Source organism: Scardinius erythrophthalmus, assembly GCF_964197995.2.
Source record: "Scardinius erythrophthalmus genome assembly, chromosome: 4".
NCBI classification, from domain to species: Eukaryota; Metazoa; Chordata; class Actinopteri; order Cypriniformes; family Leuciscidae; genus Scardinius; species Scardinius erythrophthalmus.
The window spans coordinates 20,496,531-20,522,105 of record NC_138224.1 but is presented as its reverse complement, the minus strand read 5'-3'; the positions used below and the strand labels follow the sequence as shown (position 1 = coordinate 20,522,105).

The 25,575-nt window shown below is 37.4% G+C and overlaps 2 protein-coding genes across 5 annotated transcripts in view; both read right to left on the bottom strand.

The window, feature by feature from the left end:
- Window positions 1-12,960, bottom strand: part of LOC308689201 (copine-8) — a 148,520-nt gene extending 135,560 nt beyond the window's left edge. For both annotated transcript variants that reach the window (XM_081362788.1, XM_081362787.1), the window contains exon 1: window positions 12,718-12,960. In XM_081362788.1, coding sequence (XP_081218914.1) covers window positions 12,718-12,827 — 110 coding nt within the window. In that variant the 5' untranslated portion in view covers window positions 12,828-12,960. The remainder of the gene's footprint in view (window positions 1-12,717) is intronic.
- Window positions 12,961-19,444: 6,484 nt separating this feature from the next.
- LOC308689972 (kinesin-like protein KIF21A) overlaps window positions 19,445-25,575 on the bottom strand; it is a 55,547-nt gene continuing 49,416 nt past the window's right edge. For all 3 annotated transcript variants that reach the window (XM_081364126.1, XM_081364127.1, XM_081364128.1), the window contains 4 exons: window positions 24,121-24,238; window positions 23,673-23,840; window positions 21,741-21,940; window positions 19,445-20,198 (listed from right to left, as the gene is read on the bottom strand). In XM_081364126.1, the coding sequence (XP_081220252.1) occupies window positions 20,141-20,198; window positions 21,741-21,940; window positions 23,673-23,840; window positions 24,121-24,238 (544 nt within the window). In that variant the 3' untranslated portion in view covers window positions 19,445-20,140. The remainder of the gene's footprint in view (window positions 20,199-21,740; window positions 21,941-23,672; window positions 23,841-24,120; window positions 24,239-25,575) is intronic.

Genomic DNA, 25,575 nt, shown 5'->3' with positions numbered 1-25,575 from the left:
GTACAAGGTCATTATGCATTTATGTAGCAATGCTTGATCATTACAGTTGCTGTTCTTAATGGTTATGTTGATCAATAATGTCTCCAATATGCACTGTGTTTTAAAAAGATGCACAATAAAGTGTTTTTTTGCTTTAAAGTCTTTACAAGTAAACTGTAGGTTGCTTTCCAAAAGCTCTTGGCCCATAGCCAATGAGGAAAATGTACATTGATTAAATACTGTCAGTCGTTGGGACTGCAGAGTGTGTTCTCTGCTGTACAGCCTGCCTGAGTCTTCCTTATACAGCGTATTGAGCTCTAGCTCAGCGGGTTTCTTGTCACTGCTCAATACACTCAGACACACTTTTCATTTTCCTCAATACAACCCATTATGTGATCTTTATGGCCTTAAAGGTCAATGGAGCGGCTTCCTGCTGTCGTGACAGATCGTGGTGCCAAAAATATCACAGTTAGATCAGTTCAGAGCAGCCTGGTCCATACACAATTCAGACGCCATTGTTTCACACTCAAAAGACAAGGGAGCATTTTAAACGTTTTCACTGACGGAATGAGCAAATACCCTTTACTATTTCATTTTGAAGCACTTTTTACTTGAACAAACTCCACCAAAAGGAATTACGGTAAAGTTTCTTTTAAAACTTGTTTGTTCACAGCAAGCACATGCCCTACTATTTCATGTTAAACCACGTTTTACTGGAACAAACTCCACCAAAAGGAATTACGGTAAAGTTTCTTTAAAAACTTGTTTGTTCACAGCAAGCACATGCCCTACTATTTCATGTTAAACCACTTTTTACTGGAACAAACACCAACAGGAATTACAGTAAAGTTTTCTTTAAAAACTTGTTTAGTCACAGCCAAACCAGCTATTATTTGTAAACATTTAGCAACAGACAATTTGCCACAACTGGTAAATAGTAGTTTCACTAACTTTGACTAACTAACAATAACTGTTGGAACTGAAATAGTTTTTTTGACAATGCCGATGCCTATATCTTAGAGAGCAGGGTGGCCGATGTAAAGCCGATATATATACTATATATATATAGTACTGTGCAAAAGTCTTAGGCATGTTAAAGGGATAGTTCACTCAAAAATGAAAATTCTGTCAGTAATTACTCACCCTCATGTTGTTCCAACCCCGTAAGACCTTCGTTCATCTTCGGAACACAAATTAAGATATTTTTGATTAAATCTGAGCGCTGTCCCACTCCTCCATAGACTTCTAAGGGACTGAAACTTGCTGGCCCAGAAAAGTTATTAAAGAGATCGTTTATATAGTCCAAGTGACCACAGTGGCTTAATCTTAAGTTTATCAAGCGACAAGAATACTTTTTGTGCGCTAAAAAAAACAAAAATAACGACTTTATTCCACTATTTATTTCCTTCTCTCTGGGCCTCAAGTGAGGTAGTGTTTTTGCGCAGCGTGTCAGTGTTGCACGTCACCATGTAGGCTCACTATTGGCCGACGCTGGTCATGTGTGTGATGCGCGCTGCACAAAACCACAACGTTAACTCCATAGAAGTCTATGGAGGAGTGGGACAGCGCTCAGATTTAATAAAAAATATCTTAATTTGTGTTCCAAAGATGAACGAAGGTCTTACAGGGTTGGAACAACATGAGGGTGAGTAATTACTGACAGAATTTTCATTTTTGGGTGAAGTATCCCTTTAATACCCCCCCCCCCCCCCAAAAAAAAATGGTTTTAAGTCAGCAATTTATATCTTTTGCTGTAATGTGTCAGTAGGAAATATCAGTTTACATTTCCAAACATTCTTTTTGCCATTAATTGTAATAATCCAGTGAGATTTCTGTATGCACAAGGAATCTGACTACAGCCGGTATGATCTGATCTCACCATCATCGAGTCCGTCTGTGATTACATGAAGAAACTGAGACAGACTAAATCCAGAAGAACTGTGGGAACGTCTCCAAGATGCTTTAAGAAACCTTCCTGCAAAGCTACCTGAAAAACTATGTGCAAGTGTACCTGGACAAAAGCCGTTTTAAACGCAAAGGGTCGTTACACCATATATTGATTTGAATTAGTTAATAGAAGTTAAATCATAAATAAATTCAATTTGTGATTTTATTTTTGAAAGCATTCTCACTTTGAAGCATTTTAACAAGTGCCAGTACTTTTCACAGTACTGTAGCTTTGCAGGAAGATTTCTTCAATAAAACATATTCTAGTACACCCCAAAAACAAAAATCAAGACTTCGTAAAATGGCATAGGCCTAATAGTACCCCTTTAAATTTATCAAAAATGTGCCTTTTACTCAAGGTTTCCTTTTTCATTTAAAGGGTGACCTCCGGTTTGAAGCTGGCGGCTTGCAAGGAAGAGCAAAGCAGCACAGTAATGTGTCATCCAGTGCAGTATAAATCTCCAATCAAGCCTGGGGAGCAGTAGACCAACAGAGGTTCACCAACGCAATGAGTCACATAGCAACCAGAATTTACCGCTTCGACAGACTGCTGGAAACCCAGTGAGCGTTTGAGAAGGGACCAATCACACAGTCCGCCTGGGCAGGTCATCATCAGCTGCTTCAGACAAAACAATGTTTGTTCTACAGAACAAATAAACAGCTCTAATCCCTTATTGCAGATATAAAGACAAAAATCACACACAGACACCAGAATACACACACAGGGAGAGGGAATAGCATGGAAATATGCAGACTTTAGTTCCAACATTACAGCAGCACCTGGATCTACTTCCAGACTGCCCTCAAGCAACTTTTTCAATTCTAGTCTCATTTCATTCTGCATGCTTTAATGCATTCTGCTACTGATAAGTCCAGCAGCCACCTCTGGACCGAAAGCAAGCCTACTTCCGGTTCTGACCTCTGAGTGAGACCTTGCTTCTATAAACAGAAAGCAAATTATTTTCCATACAGTTCCAAGAAGTGTGATTTCTCTCATCATTGTCTGGGGACAAATATCGGGTGATGTCATGGCGAATCGAATAAAGCAATTAAACACCCATAAAAAGTGTCTGTAAAGTTCAAGAAACTCTTTGCTTAAAGGGATACCGTGGTTTAACCAAACTTTTTTTAATTCTGTCAGTAATACTCAACCTCATGTCACTCCAAACACTTTTAACAATCTTTTTTCTGTTGTCTCCTGGACATTTTTTCCCAATATAATCAGAAGTGGATGGGAACTGAGCTTGTCAAACTTAAAAAATGACAAAAAGCACCATGAACTTATCATAAATGTAGTCCACAGGACTTGTGCGCAATATTGCAAGTCTTCTGAATTCATATGACAACAGGCCGAATTTTTTATTATTCAAACAAAATCCTCAAACAAAATCTGTGATGCTTTCAAGAGAACTCATGATAGATGTCATTCTTTTGAGTCAGATCTTCACCCAGTTGAGCTGGTTAATAAAACCAATCAGTTGTGTGTTTACCGTAACTTGTAACTTGTTAAACTTGTTAAACTTGTTATGATGCACTGTTGGAGAATATAACTAGTTAGTCACAACCACGTTGGTTCAACAACACAGAAATTGTGTTAATGAAATTACGCAGATGGTGGAGTAATAACTTCTGTCGGTTCGATATTGGATTAATGCCAGATTATTGCTGTAAATAACAAACTACAGTACATGGGAATACTTCGATATTTTGTTCTCTGCTCTTTTGCTTTATTTTCAGACATTTGATTTAATCACAGGTCCCCTTTTATATCATACTCTGGGGTTCTCCGAGCACATTTAACTTCCGTTCTCTTGACAAATGATTCTTGATTCAAACCAGGGCCTCTGGCGTGGGAGGCGGGCGCGCTAACAAGGACGCTAAAGACCACAGCCTCTAGCGTCAGTCGCTTACACACCCCTTGAGGCAAGGGGATTGAGGTTTACACTCACAGCTCTTACTGGCCAACGTTACATACATGGGGAATGAAAGATATAGAACATACTGCGAGATAGCTTGCTTATTTTTCTCGAGAGCATGAACTATTTAAGTCTGCATGTCATCTTAACAAGAAACTTCATCAAGGTCGAGAGCTGTAGTTCCGACCACATCATTTTATGATGCTGTTTGTGAATGTTCATTGGAACTATGGTTACGAGAAACGCAGATACATTGAACTATGTTGGTAATGACAAAACTCACGATCAAAGTCCCCCTGTAGTCAATAATTGTATCCCTTAAAACTCATCTTTGATCACCAAAATTACATATTTAAAAGTTTTTTCCTAAAAAAAATAATTCTTCATACCTTAAAATAGCTTGAATGTAACTCTACACCCTTGCCTCATTTAGTATACGTGGTTCTATGAATATGCAAATTAGCCCCGCCTCCACTCACTCACAGCAGCTCAGAGATCCGCTCGTTAACGACCACACGTTGACGTGATTGGTTACAAGGTAGTTTGTGACGACAGAAATGCCAGCGATTTCAAACCGTGTTTTTGAGACTGTCTTTGGTTCACTGCAGATTTAAAGGACAAGTTCGGTATTTTACACTTAAAGCCCTGTTTACAGATCGTTTCTGATGAAATAGAACGGTTAAGATAAAATTTTGGACAAATGCTGCTGTCCCGAGAATTTTAGGTTTCTTTCGCCCCCCCCCCCCCCCCCCCACCAGTAGACTGGGTGTATAGGTGCACTCGAACACTCCTTCCTAAAACACATTAAACTTTCGTTTACAAAGACGTGAAACTCACCGAGTGGTCAGGGGTGTCCACTTATATGCTCACACAAAAATCGCTGCAAAAGATGCTTTCCAACAGGTTTTATCGTAGTTTTTGTCCAACTCCATTGACTTGCATTGGATGTGCTGTGAGGTACGGTATTACTCCGCCGCCGGAAACTAAAATGGGGTTCAGGGGTTGTTTTCTTCTTCTTCTTCTTCTTCTTCTTCGTGTTTTTTTTTTTTTACGGCAGATCGCAAACAATGAAATGTCAGTGGTTTGCTTGCAAAGGTGCATTATCGCCACCAACTGGGCTGGAGTGTCTATTATTCAAGCTCCCAACGGAAGAATCTACGGGTGTGAGACGTTTGGAAAAATAGGTCCACAGTTTTGGAAAACATATATGTTGGAAAGCATATTTTGCAGCGATTTTAGTGTGAGCATATCAGTGGACACCCCTGACCACTCGGTGAGTTTCACGTCTTTGTAAACGAAAGTTTAATGTGTTTTAGGAAGGAGCGTTCGAGTGCACCTATACACCCAGTCTACTGGTGGGGGGGAAAGCGAAAGAAACCTAAAATTCTCGGGACAGCAGCATTTGTCCAAAATTTTATCTTAACCGTTCTATTTCATCAGAAACGATCTGTAAACAGGGCTTTAAGTGTAAAATACCGAACTTGTCCTTTAAAGAGAAAATACTCAGCAATGAATCTGACTTATGAATTTGCACATGGTTTGTCTTAAAGCATATTAAAAACAGCATATACATATAAACAATATTAAAAGCTTGATTTTCACCACAGGGGGACTTTCAGGAAACGCTCCCCTGAATGATTCATGATTAGTTCGTCACAAAAACCTGTTGTATGGCTTCAGAAGACATAAAGTACAGAGCCATATATGGACTTCATTTAAGCATCCTTTTTGAAGCTTAAAAGCTCCAGGCCTCGTTCATTGTATAGTTGCATGCCGAATGAGATACATACATTATTCAGAATTTCTCCTTTTATGTCCCACAGAAGCAAGCAAGTCATATGTTTGGAACAATATGTAGGTGAGAAAACAAATTATTCCATTAATGCCACTGTACACCTCTCAAGCTCCCAGGTTCAAACAAATACAAATACGTGAATAAATATGTAAAGCTGCAAAACAAAATTAGGACGGACTAAATTAAATCAATTCATCTCAGAGGATCAAACACATCTCCTGGCCGGAAACCGTGTAAATTACACACCCTCGGATTCTCACACACAAACACACACACAATTCCGAACCACCTGCAGTCTCTTCTGTTGTGATTATCTAAAGGATTTGCTTGACCAAGTATTAAAATTGTCTTAATTTACTCATTCTTATGTCATTCCATCCAAACCCTTATTGTTTTTTTTGTTTTTTTTTTTGGCAAAATTAGATGTTTTTAAGAATATCCAAATGAGCTTGAGCGTGTCATTCCCATTCATTTTAAACAAATAACAAAAAGCCCAAGTGAACCCACCATGGCCTCTCTGATGTGAGGTTATTCCCTGAATAAATTTTGCATAAAATTAAGGATGCGTTTTTAATCGAGGTGATCAAAGGATACTGGGTTGCGGAGCAGTAATGTTGAGAAATCCACCTCGAGAGAGAGACTAGACTCATCTGGGTCTACAGTTGCTCTTTTGACCCTTCAGATCTGTTACAGAGTAAATGAGACCCCCAGCACCTCCACCTGAGCAAGAGCTTATTAAAAACGTCCCTGACGAACATCTTCTAATGAAGTTGGACGTGAGAATCATGATACTGTCAGGCTGGATCTCAGTGGATCATCTCAGTGACTTAAAGGGATAGTTCGGCCAAAAATGATATTAAACCCATGATTTACTCACCCTCAAGCCGTTCGAGAAGCATATGTCAATCATTTTTCAGACAAACACATTTTCAGTTATTTTAGAAAATGTCTTAGATCTTTCAGTGGTTATAATGTCAAGTTATGGGGTCCACCTCCTTCAAGCCCCAAAAAATGTGCATGCATCCTTCACAAAAGTAATCCATCCGGCTCCAGGGGGATAAACGAAGGCCTTCTGAGGGTAATCCGTGCGGTTTTGTCGTAAAAATATACATATTTATAACTTTATAAATGAAAATAACTGGCTTCCGGTAGCGGTCGACGCGCGTTCATGGCAGATGGATGCTGGCGTATGACGTAGGACATAGCCTAGCGTTTGATTTAGCTATACTTCGTTCTACGTCACGACGCTTCCTACGCTACGTCCTACGTCATACGCCAGCATCCATCTGCCGTGAACGAGCGCCGACCGTTGCCGGAAGCCAGTTATTTTCATTTATAACGTCTGAAAAATTATTGACATATGCATCTCGAACGGCTTGAGGGTGAGTAAATCATGGGTTTAATATCATTTTTGGCCGAACTATCCCTTTAAGACTGAGTAGAAGATGATTCTGTAAGCACAGTCCTCCCTAAATGTAAAACTAGTCAAAAGAGAAACTCCGAAAGTGCTCCTAAAGGAATACTCCAAGTTCAGTACATGTTAAGCTTTTACCACAGAAATTCACTGTGTAAAAACAAACAGACTGCACTGGGATATTAATAGTGTAGTATCAAAAGTACTTTGATGCTTATTTTAATTTAAATTTAGGTTAAATCTTACATTTTAAATACAGAACAGTCTTTCTGTAGTACTGAGTAATACTTAAGTAATAAGTACTGAGTTATAACCTTAAATAATTCCAACAGTTTTTGCAAAGTTGGTATAGAGAATTGTGACATTTACTGGTCAATATATAAAACAACTAATATAAAAAAGTCCCTTATGTCTTTGTATATGATCAAAAATAATAATAAACCTTTTTGGTCCTGTGTAGAAAATGATTATTGCTGCTTGTCCAATTTACTTAATTTAAGTGAGCTAAAGCACAATTGCTAAACATTTGTCACTACCTAATGTTATTTAGTTCAATCCACTTTGAAGTTTATTTGAGTTGGCACTACCTGAATTATTTTTTGTTGCATTTTGTTGCAACTAAAATTGGGCAGTGAAATTTTAGTTATCAACATGCTTTGCATAAGGCTGGACCAAAAGAGCAAATGCTGAAATTAAGGGTTATTTTATGAATTTTATGAGGGAAAGACCCGCTAGTGTTTAATGTTCAGTTACGTTTGACATTTAAAAGAGTTTCTGTCATGTTGAAGGTGAAGTAATTACCTCTATAAGATATCAGATTTAAAAAATATATATATTTAATTTTTTTTTTGCCACAAGCCATATCTCGAGATCAGTATATAAAGACTTGGGCGGTGGACGTAAAAAAAAAAAACAAAAAAAAAAAACCCTAGCAACCACCTAGAGTAGCCTAGCAACTGCATTAACAATGCAGTAAACATCTGTCAATCATCCAAATCATACAGACAAACAAAAATGTTCTATTGCATTACTGTTACACCACTATTATAATATTAGTTTACACTTATACATCTAAGTACTGAGTAATAATAATTAACTACATGTACTTACTATAGGGTTAAGATTAGGATGAGGATTTGATTTTGGGTTAACTGCATGTGACAATGACACTAAAAAATAAAGTGTTACCTAATATTCTTCTGCATGGAATACACACGACCTGTCTGAATGACTTGGCATCAAATAACACACATTAAGAAAAAATAATAATAATAAAAAAAAATGCATTTATAGCTCAAATATTGAAATATTGTAAGTTCTGTGAATCAAACAGGAAAAAATGAACACATGAACAGTGTCAAGCTAAGCTGTTTACCAATAATTGGAATCAGAGTCCAAAGAGGATTCTTATCTATCTAAGACTGCCCACTCCAGCTTTAATGGAGCCATAAACAGTGGGAAATGCAAGTATATGTGTTCTGGAGCAGAATTTCAATTGAATTACATTGTGTTACTGATTATTCAATACGAGACGAAAGAGCTTGTAACCCTGACTCAGGCTGAGTTTCCAAAAGCATTAAGTAGAATATTAGTTATAGCCACACATAATACTTAAACTCTAAGACATGTTTCCCAAAAGCATAATTCTCTATGTCTGTAAAAATTCCACTCACTTTTATGGATTGTATGGTCTTTAACAGGGGGTCCGTAGCAGTACTGCAAGGGCTCTACCAATTATTGTTTGATCTCAGAATAATACTTATGAAAAAAAAAAGTTCAGAACAGTAAAATAACTAACAACTATAACTAACAAGTTTACACAATATGTAACTGAGGTTCCCTGCTCCACCTCTGAAGAACTTGTAGACCTACAACATTTGTGAGACCATTTGCTAAATCAGACTTCTGATTATAATTATCTGTAGAATCCTTTTTTATTGATAAAGATATAATCATATGACTTCCATTTATATTGGGTGTACATTTACTGATCTATGACTAGCAATAACATTTCTTACCCAAATATATATATATTTTTTTTATTCAAACTGTAACATCTCGATAACATACAGTAGCATGCAACTATTTTAAATAAATATGAAATAAATAGTCAAACATAAAAATACATTTATTAAATATTTTAAATATTATTTAACTATTTAACATTTTATATACATGCAGTTCTTATTATATATTATATATTTTTTACCCTTAAAGATTAAATGGTCAGCAATTTACAGCAAAATATACAATAGAGCTGCACGATTAATCGTTAAACGATCTCGATTTAAACATCTACGCAATCTTATTCCAATATGACAGCGATTTGTCATATATGAAACTCTTTTCAACCATACAGCATCATTATTTCTTACAATAATTCAAAATATCACAGAAGGACTGGGATAAAAGTTTACAGATCGGATATAAGCACTGATGTCTACGGTAGCAATCAAAATAGAGTAAATCACATTTTGAAAGTAACTTGACACTTTAAATAAAGATTGTATTTGTTACACCAGTAGGTGGCGACAAGTGACTGTTAAAGTATATTTGTCATTGAATCACTCACTCACGAGATTCGTTCAAAAACATTGATTCATCGTGTAATGAAAAACAAGTGAAATCTTTATGAGTGAGTCATTGAATCATTCACTAAAGAGATTCGTTCAAAAACGTTGATTCATCGTGTAATGAAACAAGTTAAAGGGATAGTTCACCCAAAAATGAAAATTCTGTCATCATTTACTCTCCCTCAAGTTGTTCCAAACCTGTATGATTTCCTTTCTTCTGCTAAACACAAAAGAAGATATTTTAAAGAAGGTTGGTAATTAAACAGTTGCTGGTCCCCATTGACATCCATAGTATTTTTTTTTTCCTTCTATGGAAGTCAATGGGGTCCATTAGTCATTTGGTTACCGACTTTCTTCAAAATATCTTCTTTTGTGTTCAGCAAAATAAAAAAAGTCATACAGGTTTGGAACAACTTGAAGGAGAGTAAATGATGAAAGAATTTTCATTTTTGAGTGAACTATCCCTTTAAGTCTTTATGAGGGAGTCATTGAATCATTCACTCAAAAATTTTTATTTTTATTTTTTACATTCATTCAAATCAGTTAAACATTTTTTAATAGACTTCAGCAATTAACATTTTGTGAGAACCTCTATTATTTTGTTTAGTAATCTATTCAGAATCTTAAGAAAATCGTAATCTCTATTTTAAACAAAAACATTTTTAAACATGCGATTCTCAATTTATCCAGAATCATGCATACAGTCATAATATACAGTCATATATATTATAACCTAAAATACATGTATGTTATCTGTTATCCACATATATCCTGTACATACCTCTTGAAAAAAAAAAACTGTAAATAAATCATCTCTATAAAGCCCTTTAAAACAGACTATATTTAACTAGCATAAACAGGTTGGATATTCTAAAGCCATTCTCCAATTTGTATGTGATTATACAGTGACCTAACACCCTCATGCGCTTCAAGTTCATATAATTACACACGCAACCGCTCACATTGAAAATTGAACTCCGGTAACTCTGAAACATAATTAACAGCTAAAAAAAAAACAAGCCAACTTCCTCAACGTGCAAACTCCACGACACCTGTGGACCTCGAAATCTCCATAACACTAAACACTAAATGTAATATGCATCTAATTTAGCATTTTATTTCACAGGTTTTACTGTGATCTTATGAATACAGACATTCTCCTCTATCTGCTCATCTCCCATAATAACCATGGTGACAGTGGTAAAGTGGCCCTACAGTACAGGAATGTACCTGATCGTAACCATGGCACCACTGCCGTTCCCTTCCCACCCGGTGCAGTGTTGCAAAAGAGCTTCTAGATTGTGTATCTATGTGTGTGTGTGTGTGTGTGTGTTCCCTGTTGCACAAGCCTGCCCAAGGGGACACGGAGCATAGTAATTCACCGTCAACATCTCCTCACAACGGCTGAGCGGACAGCTCCTGCCCGCTCGCATTTGTTTACGCGAGGGGAGCCAGATGCATCACAAATGTATAGGCCTACACGTAAATTATTCATTTGAACAATTTCTTAATGCACAACAATCAATAACTTTCCCAAATATGTTTTTTTTCTGCTTTATTAAAGCCATAATTTTCCAGCTAAACCCAGGCTGTTGGGAAATATGAAATAATCATTATCCAAAATGACTCGCTTCTGGTGGGAGGGTGAGTTCAAAAGATAAATCACCAGCGATCATGATGATATATTAATAAAATATGGGTTGCACTTTATTTTACAGTACATGTACTTGCGTGTACTTACAGTGTACTTACCTAAGACATACTGGGTAATATAAGATAACTACTGGGTTATGGTTAGGTTCAGGTTTAGTAGCCTACCTTATTATTGTAATTACGGTAACACTTAAAATAAGGTTAATTAGTTAACTACATTAGTTAACATGGACTAAGAGTGAACAATAGCCTACTTCTTCGGCATTTATTAATCTTAGTTAATATTAATTTCAACATTTAGCTACTAATACGTTATTAAAATCAAAAGTTGTATTAGTTAACATTAGTTAATGCGCACAAACAATGAACAGCTGTATTTCTATTAACTAACATTAACAAAGATTAATAAATACTGTAACAAATGTATTGCTCATTGTTAGTTCATGTTGTTAATTACATAAACTAATGTTAACTAATAAACCTTATTGTAAAGTGTTACCGTAATTACTATAATAAGTACATAGTATGTACATGGAAGCAGGACTGTAAAATAAAGTGCTACCAAAATATGAATCATAACAGTATTTTAAAAGATGCCAAGTGTGTTTAGGATAAGGAATGTGTAAAGAAGTTTTACATTTTTGAGTTATAATGTGATATCTCATAAACTGATCTTGAACAACTTGAACATCATCAAGGAAACATTTTTGATTCAAACGTGCGTGTGGTTTTGCGGTCGTTTATTAAAGTAAGATAGAAATCAACCGGAAGCCGTATTCGTAATACAACAACAGTGTGAGGGGTTTTTCTACATTGTGGAGACCAAATTATTAAAGCATAGTCAAACCTGAATGAGGGTTCAATAAACATAATAAACCAAGTTATGACTTACGGTTTAATGAAATAAATATCAATAGTGCAGTATAAAACAATATAAGTCGATAGATAGTCATCATCATTATCAAAACAAACGTGTGACTGTGTGTTTTCGGTTTACTGGACTAGACCCGCAATCAAATCATAATCATTACAAAGTCCACCTTCAATTCAATTTCACTTCTGAAGTAATAGCCCATTACGAGAAAAACACCACATAGTTATACCAAAACAAAACTTATGTTAGGCATTTGACTAACAGCTGGTGGAAGAAGCAGCGTGGATAGTGTTTGTTATGGTGCGAAAGAAAGTGACAGTTCGAAAAACTCCAAGAGTAAAGTACAGTGGAAATAAATTTCTTCTATTATGATATATTCACATATAAACCACGTTAACACACTTACGCAATAACATTTTGGAGATAGGCGAGGTTATAACCTGGTTTTGTGCCAAAATGTCATGCGTAATTGTGTCGTCTCCAACTGTTTTAGTAAAACATCACGCGGATTGTCAATACAAGGCAGTTGTGCGTAAGGGTGCGAGCGGTACGTAAACGTTCCTCACCTGCACGAGACCGTAATCTCAACTTTTGTGGCAGGAATAGTGGCGTTGAGCGGGTCAAAATCTCCTGTCGTCGCCATATTCAGGAAGCCGCAACTGCTCATACTATTCATGCTGAGGTTTCCTTTATTCAACAACCCCTTTAGACGGAAGAGTGTGGAGACTCACGCCTCTTTACGCGAGTGAGTTCATGGGTTTGGAAAGAATGCGAGGAGGAAAGCAGAGCTTCCGTCAGTCCGTAACAGAGACGGCGTCCCTTCTGCTGGCCATGAGAGAGAGAGAGAGAGAGAGAGAGAGAGAGAGAGAGAGAGAGAGTGTGTGTGTGTGTGTGTGTGTGTGTGTGTGTGCTGCATGGGCGAAGGAATGGTGCCACACTTGGAGAATTCTTCGCTGTGAATTCATGTGAGACTCAAAACAGATTTAACACTGACAATGCCGTGACAGATACAACAACAGTTCCATTAATGCCATACTTCTTGTTCTTCTTCATTTTATTATTACCACGTAATTATTATAATAATGATAATAATAATACTGTTATAGAACACAATCATAAATATAGACATTATTAAATAATGCTTTATTCAAATAAACATTTTTGTATAATTTATATCACGTGTGGCTACATAGTACTGTATAGTATATAAATACCCTAAAAAACAAACAAACAAAAAACATTATATATATATATATTCATTAATTTGAGTAAGTACTAAACATTTGTCTGATTATGTTAATATTGATTATGTTATAATAATTTTAAATGCAGCATTTTATTGTAGACTGAGCAATAAAACAATACATGTTTATGTAATGGCTGTTGCTTAGACTGTTTAATTTCTAATGTACGTAATTACATTTATTAAGCTATGGGGATACAAATTTTATGTTCACCTTATGATCAGCTGATTCTCTTTCTTTCCATAACGTTCTTTCTGAAACTTTTTATTAGTCATTGAGGAAGTAGATCCAGCTGAATTTTACAACTCCAGTGGCAGCTGGAACAATAAACTGGTATAATTATTCTGAAACCATACAAACACTTTGAAATTTCAAGAGACAAAAAATATAAAGTATACTAAAACTACTTCTTCCGACTCGCATGAACACAGATGAGTTCATTATGTTGCATTGTTCTCAGATGAGGCATGTTGAATTGACTCTCTTTACAGTTGCTTTGAATATAACCAGTTACACATGGGTAGTCATGACGAGTCTCATATTGAATTTACGAGGATATGGCAATGCTGTCTCTAGGGACTGGTGGAAAAACTCACATTTCAGGGAGCAACAACAGTGATTATTGACTTTTGCCACCGTGTCTCAGTATAACTGCTAATTCATGCTAACTGGCAAACAACTGGACATCAATACAACGATTACATTTATTCAGGGACAGCTTTAGATGACTCAACGGATATCAAATGAATGCATATGAAATGAGTAACTTTTTTAATCATAGTGAATATTACTGTTGCTGCTGTTAGAGTCTTTATGTGAAAGGCAGAATTGAATGGATAACATATAAGTGGCTCTTTTGTTGAAATACAAACAAGGCATTAAATATGCAAGTGGAATCACAGATGGAAAAAAAAAGATATGTTGTACAAGGTCTCATATACGGTAAACATGTGTTAGCCTATGTGCCACGGTTAATTATAGAAGTGTGACTAATAGCAATTCTTTTAGGAAACCTATTAGGGACCATATAGGACACAAATTTACATCATGAGGTGTGGTATTACAACACAAACGTGGTTTATGGGGATATTTCCTGAGTACTCGTAACTAAAATGGCTTAAAAAACATACTAAACAATGTTTTATTAAAAATGTAAAAATGCAGAAAATGATGAGTGGAGCTGGAAAATCTGGATCTCATCATACTTATTCATCTTCCCTGCGCCTCAGTGTCCATACTATCCATCCTAAACAGTATGTGAGATTGAAATAAGTGTGTCCCAAAGCGTAGGATGTTGATTTTCGAAGTGTGGATCCGTGCACATTTTAAAGGCTAATATTGCCCACAACCCATTGTGCTTTGGAGGAGGAACTACAAACACGAGCAAAAAGTGTTAAAAAACTACAAAACATGGCGGATATGCGCGACGAACGGTAAGTGGTTTAGATAAAGGTTTGAGTGACTAATTAAAGTTTAATCTGATAATTTAAATATTGTAATCCTTGTTATATTTCATCTGCAATAACAATGTGGACTTTTATAAAGATCCGTTTGGCCATTACTTTTAAATGTATCATTAGGCCTATGCGTTAATATGAGGAGAGTTCTCTGCATGAAAGACCCGCGACTGCAGATCAACGTGCTCCTGCATTTCTCTCTTGATACGGTAGGAAATTAAATGAAATGTGGAGGATATTAACAGTGACAACATGATTGACAGGCCAGTTTACTGTGTCAGGATGCAACCGTTAAATGGATAGTTCACCCAAAAATGAAAATTCTGTCAGTAATTACTCACCCTCATGTTGTTCCAACTCCGTAAGTCCTTCGTTCATCTTCGGAACACAAATTAAGATATTTTTATTTAATTTTTTTTTATAAAAAAATAAAAAAATATATTTTTATTATATTTTATATTTAAAGTCGTTATTTTTGTTTGTTTTAGCGCACAAAAAGTATTCTCGTCGCTTGATAAACTTAAGATTGAGCCACTGTAGTGACTTGGACTATATTAACGATCTCTTTAATAACTTTTCTGGGCCAGCAAGTTTCAGTCCCTTAGAAGCCTATACGCTGATTTCACGCAGCCGCCATTTTGAAATCGAAAGCGAGGCTCCGGTGGGAAAAACCCCGGAAGTAAAGATAAACAACAATGCCTTTGGACTACCAACCTGAAGCTGCTGCCGCGATTTACACTTTTGGATGTTAATATCCAATATAGGATATGTATATAGTTCATTCCTGCTTCTTTTTTTACTTTCTGAATTATATAAAAAAATATTTTATTTATAAATGAATTTCACTATATATAGTCTAAAGTATGAAAGAAATGTATGTACAGTTTTAGAATTGACACAACATCATTAAACACAACAATACGCCATCGCATTCACGACTCTCCTGTGATTAAAGGCGACACTTCCGGTTTTCTTCCCACCGGAGCCTCGCTTTCGATTTCAAAATAACGGCTGCGTGAAATCAGCGTATGGAGGAGTGAGACAGCGCTCAGATTTAATCAAAAATATCTTAATTTGTGTTCCGAAGATGAACGAAGGTCTTACGGGGTTGGAACAACATGAGGGTGAGTAATTACTGACAGAATTTTCATTTTTGGGTGAACTATCCCTTTAAAGACGCAATTCTATGACGTGATAGTATGTCCCAAAGTTTGTCTACTCTTCTACTACACAGTACATACTCAAAAGAATGTACTTTTTCTTCACAAAAAGAGTACTTTTAGGGCATAGTATAAGTAGGAAAATTGAGACGCAGCACATGTCATTTTCACAGACCTTTAGTTTGCTCAGCATTGTTTCCTTTGTTCATTTTCCCCCCACTTGTTTGTTACTATGGTTACTGATTCATTTGATCACACCTGTTAGTATTCTGTTCATTATCTGTGTAGATTTAAAGGGATGGTTTGGAATAATTTCAACCTAGGGTCCTTTGCACCATGACCTCGAGCCAAACATCCCCCAGAAGCTTTTTTTCCCCCTTGGTCGAACATTATTAAAGTTAGAGCTTATTTAGAGATATCAGCTGAATGGCTTAGTGCAGGCGCTAATGGATCCAAGGTTGTATCTTGTAAATTACCCCACTAATAATGCCCGGAATGGTACCAAACTTCTACAGTAGTACAAATAGGTTCTGTACTCATAAAACGAGGCATTGGAAAGTTTGTAAGTACATCAGGAGTTTATTTAAATAACACTTGCCTGATGGCTCATGCTACCGCTAACCCAGTTGTCGAGGTCACTTCAGTGAAGTTTTTTTTTAAGTGTTGACAACTTATGTTAACTAATAATTGTTCCAAACTGGTACTACCAACAAAATATAAGTGCATTCCTGGAACTGGGCGTTGTAACACTACATCCTTATGCACGCTTTCTGCCAGGACTTTTACAGGCTTTTCCCAAATCACGGAAGTGACCTTGAACGTCCAGGTTAGCGGTAGCATAAGCCATCAGGCAAGTGTTATTTAAATAAACTCCTGATGTACTTACAAACTTTCCAATGCCTCTTTTTATGAGTACAGAACCTATTTGTACTACTATAGAAGTTTGGTACCATTGCGGGCATTATTAGTGGGGTAATTTACGAGATACAACCTTGGATCCATTAGCGCCTGCATTAAGCCGTTCGGCTGATATCGCTAAATAAGCTCTTACTTTAATAGTATTCGACCAAGGGGAAAAAAAAGCTTCTGGGGGGGGGGGGGGGTCAAGGTTAGCGCGAAGTTTAGCGCGAAGTTTAGCGCGAAGTCAAGGTGCAAAGGACCCTAGGTTGAAATTACTCCGAACCATCCCGTTAAGTTCCTCTGAGTTCTCAGTTCACTGTCTATTATTGTTTGTGTCAGCGTTTGTGTTTAGAGACACGCTGCCTCGTGGAGTTAAACTATCGAGTGTATTTTCTTATTAAATTCATCTGTTTTTGGAATCTCTTTGACTCGTATTCATCTTTTAGTATCGTGACACTGGAGCGCTCACAGAAGTAAGTGAAAAGCATTTGCTTTCCCCACTCCTCTGTTCCATGTGTGTTTAGTGAGGATATACTTTGGAAGACTCATGGTATATAGGCCTATTGATATATTGCCTGATTATATAATTTTAAATACTAATTTATTAAACAAATAATTAAGGATCTTCTTTCTGCAAAAAATATATAGTTTCTAACATGTAATAGTCATTTAATTATCATTCTTAAAAATAAAATTAAAAAAAGTCTTCAAATGCAATACATGTTCTGGCAGTAGAGTGATTTCGGACTTTGTCAGTGCATTTTGGCCATGATTAGCCATCTTAATGTCACTTGTTTACAAAAAAAACAAAACAAAAAACATAATGAAACATTAGACCTCATCATTATCTCAGCGGGTAATTTTCATCATCTCTCCATCCGTACACCTCAGAGAATGGATGGCTTCATCAGGAATAGCCTTTAAATCAATCAGCATGTCTCACCAGGAAGAACAAAGACCTTTGATTTATCAGACACACTCTCATCAAGGTATTTATTTAGAGATTGTATGGTTTTTATATTGAGTTTCTATATTCACACAGGTCTGCCTTGTTCAAACAGAATCCTGTATCCTTTCGTCATGTTTCCAGTAGAAGTGGATGACTGACGGGCATTACAGCAGAGTACGGTATGACGTGATGGTGTGTGTGCTTGAGCTGAGAGATTCCTTACAGCTGAGTGAATTCCCTCTTATTCTAAATTTAGATGAGTGCCTTGCGAGATGGAGACAGCTGCTGTAAGAGAAAGACTTGCTCCATGTCCGTTCAACAGGACGTTTACGGCATTATAACGGTTAGTTGCCGTACTCTAACAGACTGCTGCAGGAATGAATCCAAAAAAGTTGGCGTCTTTGCACTTCCGGTTCCATTGCTCCAAAGTCAATGGGCTTTTTAATTATTTTTTTTGTTAATACACCTTAGATTTAAATTTGTTTTTGAGCAACAGGCCACAGGCGATGCAGAAGTGTAACTAGGCCAAATAAAATATAAAATACAGTGTTTCCTCTGTGTCCCATTAGCATAAAACATAGTGTGTCAATTGAACAAACTAAATCTGATAGCCTACTCACTTTCATTAGGTTTCATTAGTTCATAAACAGAACGAGTGCTTCTTCATGTCAGGTTATTTCAAACTTCATCGTGAAACTAATGAGAGCATATTTGTAGGGATAATTATTTCAGAGTGACTGATCTGTGGTTTTATATTTTTAATCAGAGCCATACTTGCATCTAATTTGTCAAAGCATCTGTAGCTTCTTTTAATCACTTGATTTAAACCCCTTATATAATATAGATTAACATTAAACATGAATTGGTAACAACTATTAAAAATAAAATGTGCATGGGTGATATGCAAAAGCCTCTCTAACATTTTTCTTTAATATTAACATTTTTGTACTGACATTTCTGAATGGGCTGAGGCTGGGATATAGTGAGTTTGAAGTGAAAGTATTTGATGAACGTATAGACTATGCGCAGAGCACTCACTCAATATTATTATCTCATTTTTGACAGAGGTGGCTTTTAGAGGCTTTTGCATGTATATAAATATATTTATTTATTTAAATTAAACATGATTTCTATTACAATTTAATCAAATTAATCAAAAGTCTCCTGAATGTAGGCTAAGGGCCATCCATATGCATGCACTGTTTGTGCCAGTTCACAGTCCATTGTGTGTGCACTGCTCCCTAGTGATAGTACTACGAAATTGCAGTTTCACTGCTTTACTTTATAGTACGCACATTCGTTAAAGCTCATCATTCTATAGACCTTATTCACAGCAGCGCCATCTTTGACTGTTCTGCTGGCGAAACACTGCAAAAAATCCTATTTCCAGTACATTTCAGTAGACAAAAAACTCCAGAAAACATGAGCTGTGGTGATCTAGGAGCTTTATGCAGTGGATGCCATTGAAAACACGGTAAGTCTATGATATCCTCACAGCCTCGCCTTCATACCTGTCATGGCGCTGCTCTGAATAAGGTCTTGAATAGTCTTTGGTCTGACTGGAAAATTTCAGAGACACCTGTGGGATTTTGACAGATGTAGTTTATTTTCACTTGCCATCTGACATTTATAATAACTACAGTACATCAGAGGAAATGTTTTTGTACAGCGTACTAAAAGGTTTCAACCAGAAAATTGAAAAAGAAACAGTCCAGGCTTTATAAAAAAGATAAAACGCAAAGTAGACAAGAGATAGCGGTGCCGGTGCAAATATCATTGTACCATTCCAGTGCAGTTAAGACTGTATGGTTGCATTGAGCCAGGTGATGTGTTATAGTTACATGGAAAGATTCACACAAAAGAGTCTAACTTTGGTCAACAAACATTGGAAAGAGCTGACATCAATATTAATGAATAATTTAAAAGAATATCGGTTAAGTCCAGTCAACATGACGTTCACAAACACATGTGCTTCTTAAACGCACTGCTCATATGGCAGCCTGTGATGCCCAAAGCCCAGCTTTAGGAATGTGCCACATGAACAAACACTTATTGACCTACAATATCCCCCATTATGGTCAGCAACAGCTAAACAGGGCACTTCAGCACTGTAGATGAGGAAATATACAGCAGTCACAACAGGAAGCTCTCCACTGAGTCACTGCCAAATGGAAGCGGAGTTTCAGGAAAGAAGTGTCACGTTGGTAGAGGAAATTCTTGCAGGAAAGCCAAAACCTTCACAGTGACTTTCTGTTCTCATCAGAGGTGCTTTTACTGAGTCAGTGAAGGCCGTCCTCTAAAGATCCTTTCACTTGCCAGATCTTCACTGTCCGGTCACTGTAAAAAAAAAAAAAAAAAAAACCCAGGATTCAGATTAACAACAATGCAGTTTATCAATTATTTTTCTATTTTTCATGAACAAAAAAAAAAATGTGAGTGGTAACTACCCAAAAAGCTACCACAATGCTAGATTGTTGTGAATGGTTGCTGGGGTGTATCTATATGGTTGCAAAGGTGTCCTAAGTGGTTGCCAAGGTTTTGCCATGCATTTGCATTGTTGTGCTGGTGGTTTTTAGCACATTGTTACTGTATGTATTTACCTCGGCGGTTACCAAGGTGTTGCTATGCGGATGCAAAAGAGCTCAGAGTTGTTGCCAAGGTGTTGCTATGAAGTTGCTAGGGTGATCTGGTGGTTTTTGATCACACTGTTATATATTTTGCCAGGGCAGTTACCAAGGTGTTGCTAAGAGGCTGCAAAAGAGTTCAAAGTTGTTGCCAAGGTGTTGCTATACAGTTGCTAGAGTGATGTGGTGTTTTTTTTAGCACACTGTTATGCATTTATTTGCCAGGTCAGTTACTACGGTGTTGCTAAGAGGCTGCAAAAGAGTTCAGAGTGGTCACCAAAGTGTTGTTATGCATTTGCTAGGGTGTTTTGGTAGTTTTTAGCCCATTGTTATCTATTTGCCTGGGTGGTTACCAAAGTGGTGTTATGCGGTTGCAAAAGAGTTCAGAGAGGTTGCCAAGTTGTTGCTATGCTTTTGCCTGCGAGTTCTGGTGTTTTTTTTTTAGCACATTATTATTTACCTGGGCAATTACTAAAGTGTTGCTAAGCGGATGCAAAAAAGTTCAGAGTGGTTGCCAAGGTGTTGCTACGCAGTTGCTAGGGTGTTCTGGTGGTTTTTAGGAAATTTTTATGTATTTACCTTGGCGGTTACCAAGGTGTTGCTATGCGGATGCAAAAGAGCTCAGAGTGGTTGCCAAGGTGTTGCTATACAGTTGCTAGGGTGATGTGGTGTTTTTTTTTAAGCACACTGTTATGTATTTGCCAGGGTAGTTACCAAGGTGTTTCTAAGAGGCTGTGGTTCAGTGGTTGCCTAGGTGTTATGCATTTGCTAGGGTGTTCTAGTAGTTTCTAGCACAATGTGTATTTGCTTGGCTGGTTACCAAAAGTGTTGCTATGCAGTTGCTGGGGTGTTCTAGTCATTTTAGCACATTACTCAGCTAACACACAATGTACCAGTTACATTATTAATTGGTACTTTTTAGTAATTTCATGAGTTACTAGTTGATAATGTAACAACAACACTGCAAGCCCCAAGTTTCATTACCATCAAATTACCACCTCGTCATCAGTAAGGTTATAAGAAAACCAAGAATTTTCTGATTATGTACAATCATTTTAATACTTTGGGAATTTTATGACTTAACTATTGCATGTCCGGACATAGAATAAAAAAAATACCAACTGATTACCCGTGTTTACAAGTGACGTATTCTGATTAACCTAGGTTGTTATGTGGCTTCCTGTGTATTATAGGTGCTATGGTTTTATCTGTGTTTTTCTATATGTGTGTCGGTGTTTAAATGCCTGTCACTCACTCTGAGGCGGTAAAGAGCTGATTGCTGTTTGTGCAGATGTCATTGACAGAGCTGTCATGACCCCTTATTTCTCCCAGAGCTTTGAGCGTGTCTGTGTGCCAGAATTTGAGCAGTCCGCCCTTGCAGCCGCTCACAACAGCACTGGAGCCAGGAACCACCGCCAGAGCGCTCAGCAGATCCGAATGAGCCCGTTCTACCTGCTACAAGAACACATGCAAACAAATTAATTATAGCAGGATGACTGAAAGTTGGTTTTGAGGGTTTTACTTCAGTTAGTGTCTTTATGCATGATAGTTAAGAGTCATATAGATTATATTTAGGTATAAACAAAAGTCAGCTCTGTTCCAGGTCCTAGTGAGCTGACTCGCTGTCCTCAGGACCTGAAACCTGCTACTGAGATGAATGGAAATGGTAACGAATAGCTTTCTCCAAATATTATAGACTTTCTTGTTTCAAATAGAGTTTAGCATTATCATCAGGGCTTGACATTAACTTTTTTGCTCACCAGCCACTGTGGCTAGTGGTTTTCCAAAGTTACTAGCCACTCAGCATTTTCACTGGCCACAATTTTGACATTGATACCATGGGGAAAAACTGCCATATAGATAATTTTAAATATTATCTCATAATTTAGCAGCAGGTATACACTCACCTAAAGGATTATTAGGAACACCATACTAATACTGTGTCTGACCCCCTTTTGCCTTCAGAACTGCCTTAATTCTACGTGGCATTGATTCAACAAGGTGATGAAAGCATTCTTTAGAAATGTTGGCCCATATCGATAGGATAGCATCTTGCAGTTGATGGAGATTTGTGGGATGCACATCCAGGGCACGAAGCTCCCGTTCCACCACATCCCAAAGATGCTCTATTGGGTTGAGATCTGGTGACTGTGGGGGCCATTTTAGTTCAGTGAACTCATTGTCATGTTCAAGAAACCAATTTGAAATGATTGGAGCTTTGTGACATGGTGCATTATCCTGCTGGAAGTAGCCATCAGAGGATGGGTACATGGTGGTCATAAAGGGATGGACATGGTCAGAAACAATGCTCAGGTAGGCCGTGGCATTTAAACGATGCCCAATTGGAACTAAGGTGCCTAAAGTGTGCCAAGAAAACATCCCCCACACCAATACACCACCACCACCAGCCTGTACAGTGGTAACAAGGCATGATGGATCCATGTTCTCGTTCTGTTTACGCCAAATTCTGACTCTACCATCTGAATGTCTCAACAGAAATCGAGACTCATCAGACCAGGCAACATTTTTCCAGTCTTCAACTGTCCAATTTTGGTGAGCTCGTGCAAATTGTAGCCTCTTTTTCCTATTTGTAGTGGAGATGAGTGGTACCCGGTGGGGTCTTCTGCTGTTGTAGCCCATCTCAGATATTTAACCCATTTCAGATATTTCAGTGTCGATATGTATCGAAAAACTATATTTTTGACAACACTACATTGTACTTAGTTTATTATTTCAGATGCCTTTTTAAAAGACTACAATAGTAAAATGTATCTATTATATGTATATAGAATCCAACCCAAGTGGCTAGAAGGAGTGACTGTGTTACACACCACTGCTTAAATTCACCCACATTTGGAGGATTGGTGGGTGTTAATGTCAAGCCCTGATTATCATATAGCTTATCTACCGACTTTTTGTATATTTACAATGCATTTGATCTCGATTCCATCATCTTGAATGACATTTTTCACTCAGCTGAAAGATTGACTTATACACACAATACTGCCGGAAAAAGATCTTTTAAGAAGGCGCCACAATTTTGCTGCATAATAAATGGAACCGCTTTAGCTTTGGGAATGATGCCTAAAAATGCTGCTTAGGTAGGCAGCATCACAGGATTCTGGAACACATCCAGAGCGTTTACCCCCACTCAGCAAATCTGCCTTTTCTTGCATCAGGTACTTACCCCTTGTATGTGTTTGCTGGCTAGGTCCCATTTTTTAATGCAGTCTCTGGCAGCAGTAAAAAGTGAATCCCCATGCATGGCCAAAGCCTCTAGCCCATCCTTATGGGCTGGGTCGAAAAGATGCGCGGCGGTGATACTGCCCTGAGTGCCTTCCACCACTTCAAACATCTGCAACACAAGAAAATAACAGCCTTAGGGATACAGAACAAGTCCAAAAAGCATATCTATAGGAGCCCAAAAGCATCTTCCTTGATTTGTTTCTGGTTGCACTTGAGGCTACAGTATATTAATGGTTTAAACTAATGTTTTTGTTCAAGCAACCATAAATTAGCTGCAACAGCTTGTGTAATTGTGCATGAACTGTGAGCAAAAGGTGGAAATTATCACATGCACCCATAGGGGCTCTTGTGTTAGTTCACGGAGAGAATGTTAGAATGTCTGAACGTACCTTAACGGTGTGATCTTTTGAGCCTGTTATGACCACATCTTGACCCTTCCCCATCTGGTCTACCGCAAGACACATTACCGGCCCCAGATGTCCCGTCAGTTTCCCAGTAGATACAAACCTGTAGAAGACAACAGAATAATGTGTAAATGGAGACTTAGTGGTGGAATACAATATATGACTTTTAAAATCTGAACACTTTTTGTAAATGTTACAGAGGAAAACCTGGGCCTTGGACCCATTGGAAAAACTGGTATCGGACACACTACTAAACTTTCAAATATTTCAAACACAACAAACGCAAGCAGAAACATGTGCCTTGTTACTACGAGACGCTTGACAAATGAAAACAATCTGCTCAAAATATCAAAAATTTTTGAATTCCTCCAACTGGAAGGAATTGTAGTCTGAAGGTAAAAATTTTTGAGGAACTTTGGGAGTATGTGCCCATCATGCACTGATCGACATTAAAACCACTGACAAGTGAAGTGTATAACATTTATTATATTGTTACAATGACACCTGTCAGGGTGTGGGATATATTCGGCAGCAAGTGAGCAGTCAGTTCTTGAATTTCATGTGTTGGAAGCAGAAAAAAATGGTCAAGCGAGAAGATCAGAGTGAATTGGACATGGGCCAGAGCTAGACGACTGGGTAAGAGCATCTCCAAAACGGCAAGGTCAAGTAGTATTATACAGTTTAAAGAGTATGTTTCTGTTAGTTAGTTACTTATTTAGCATGTTAGATGGTTAGCAGGTTAGTTATAGGGGTGCAGGGGTACAACAACATAACTGTGATACATCACTGGAAAAATTAGTAGCTAGTTATGACTAATTCCCAAATTATCTGTTGTTCCAAATATCAAACTGACGCCAATTACATCACACAGTTGGTGGAGTAATAAAATAATGACCATTGCATCTGAGGAATGCATCACTATTTTTGTTCTGCATGGTTTCGCTTTATTTACAAGTGTTTGATTCAAAAGCAGGTTCTCTGCCACCACTGGATTGTGTTGACGCTGTTTTTATGATTCCAAACCATAGTACATTTGCAACATCACAGCATCCGCTGTTTCCCCATGGTTGCTAGGTAATGCTTTTGTTTTGTTAACCTTTAGTATTGTTTCCAAACCGTCAACACATAACGGCCTGTGTGTCTATCTGACCTAAATGTACTGCAAATGTTCTAAAGAATGTCAATTTCTGCTGAAGGCAAGCAAAAAAAGGAGATATACATTCTCTCAGCTTGCATTGCATCAGTTCCGCTTGTCAGTGAGCGAGAACACAAACAAACACACAGTTTTACTGAATCATACTTCATCATCAGTGGTTCACTTTCGAGGGTGCACATGAGAGTTCGGAAAACAGCGTTCACATCATCCAAACAAAGAAAACAAACCCAGGTGTGAACCAAAAGTGCTAGTATGAAAAACCCTATTTTAACGATCTAAGCGCA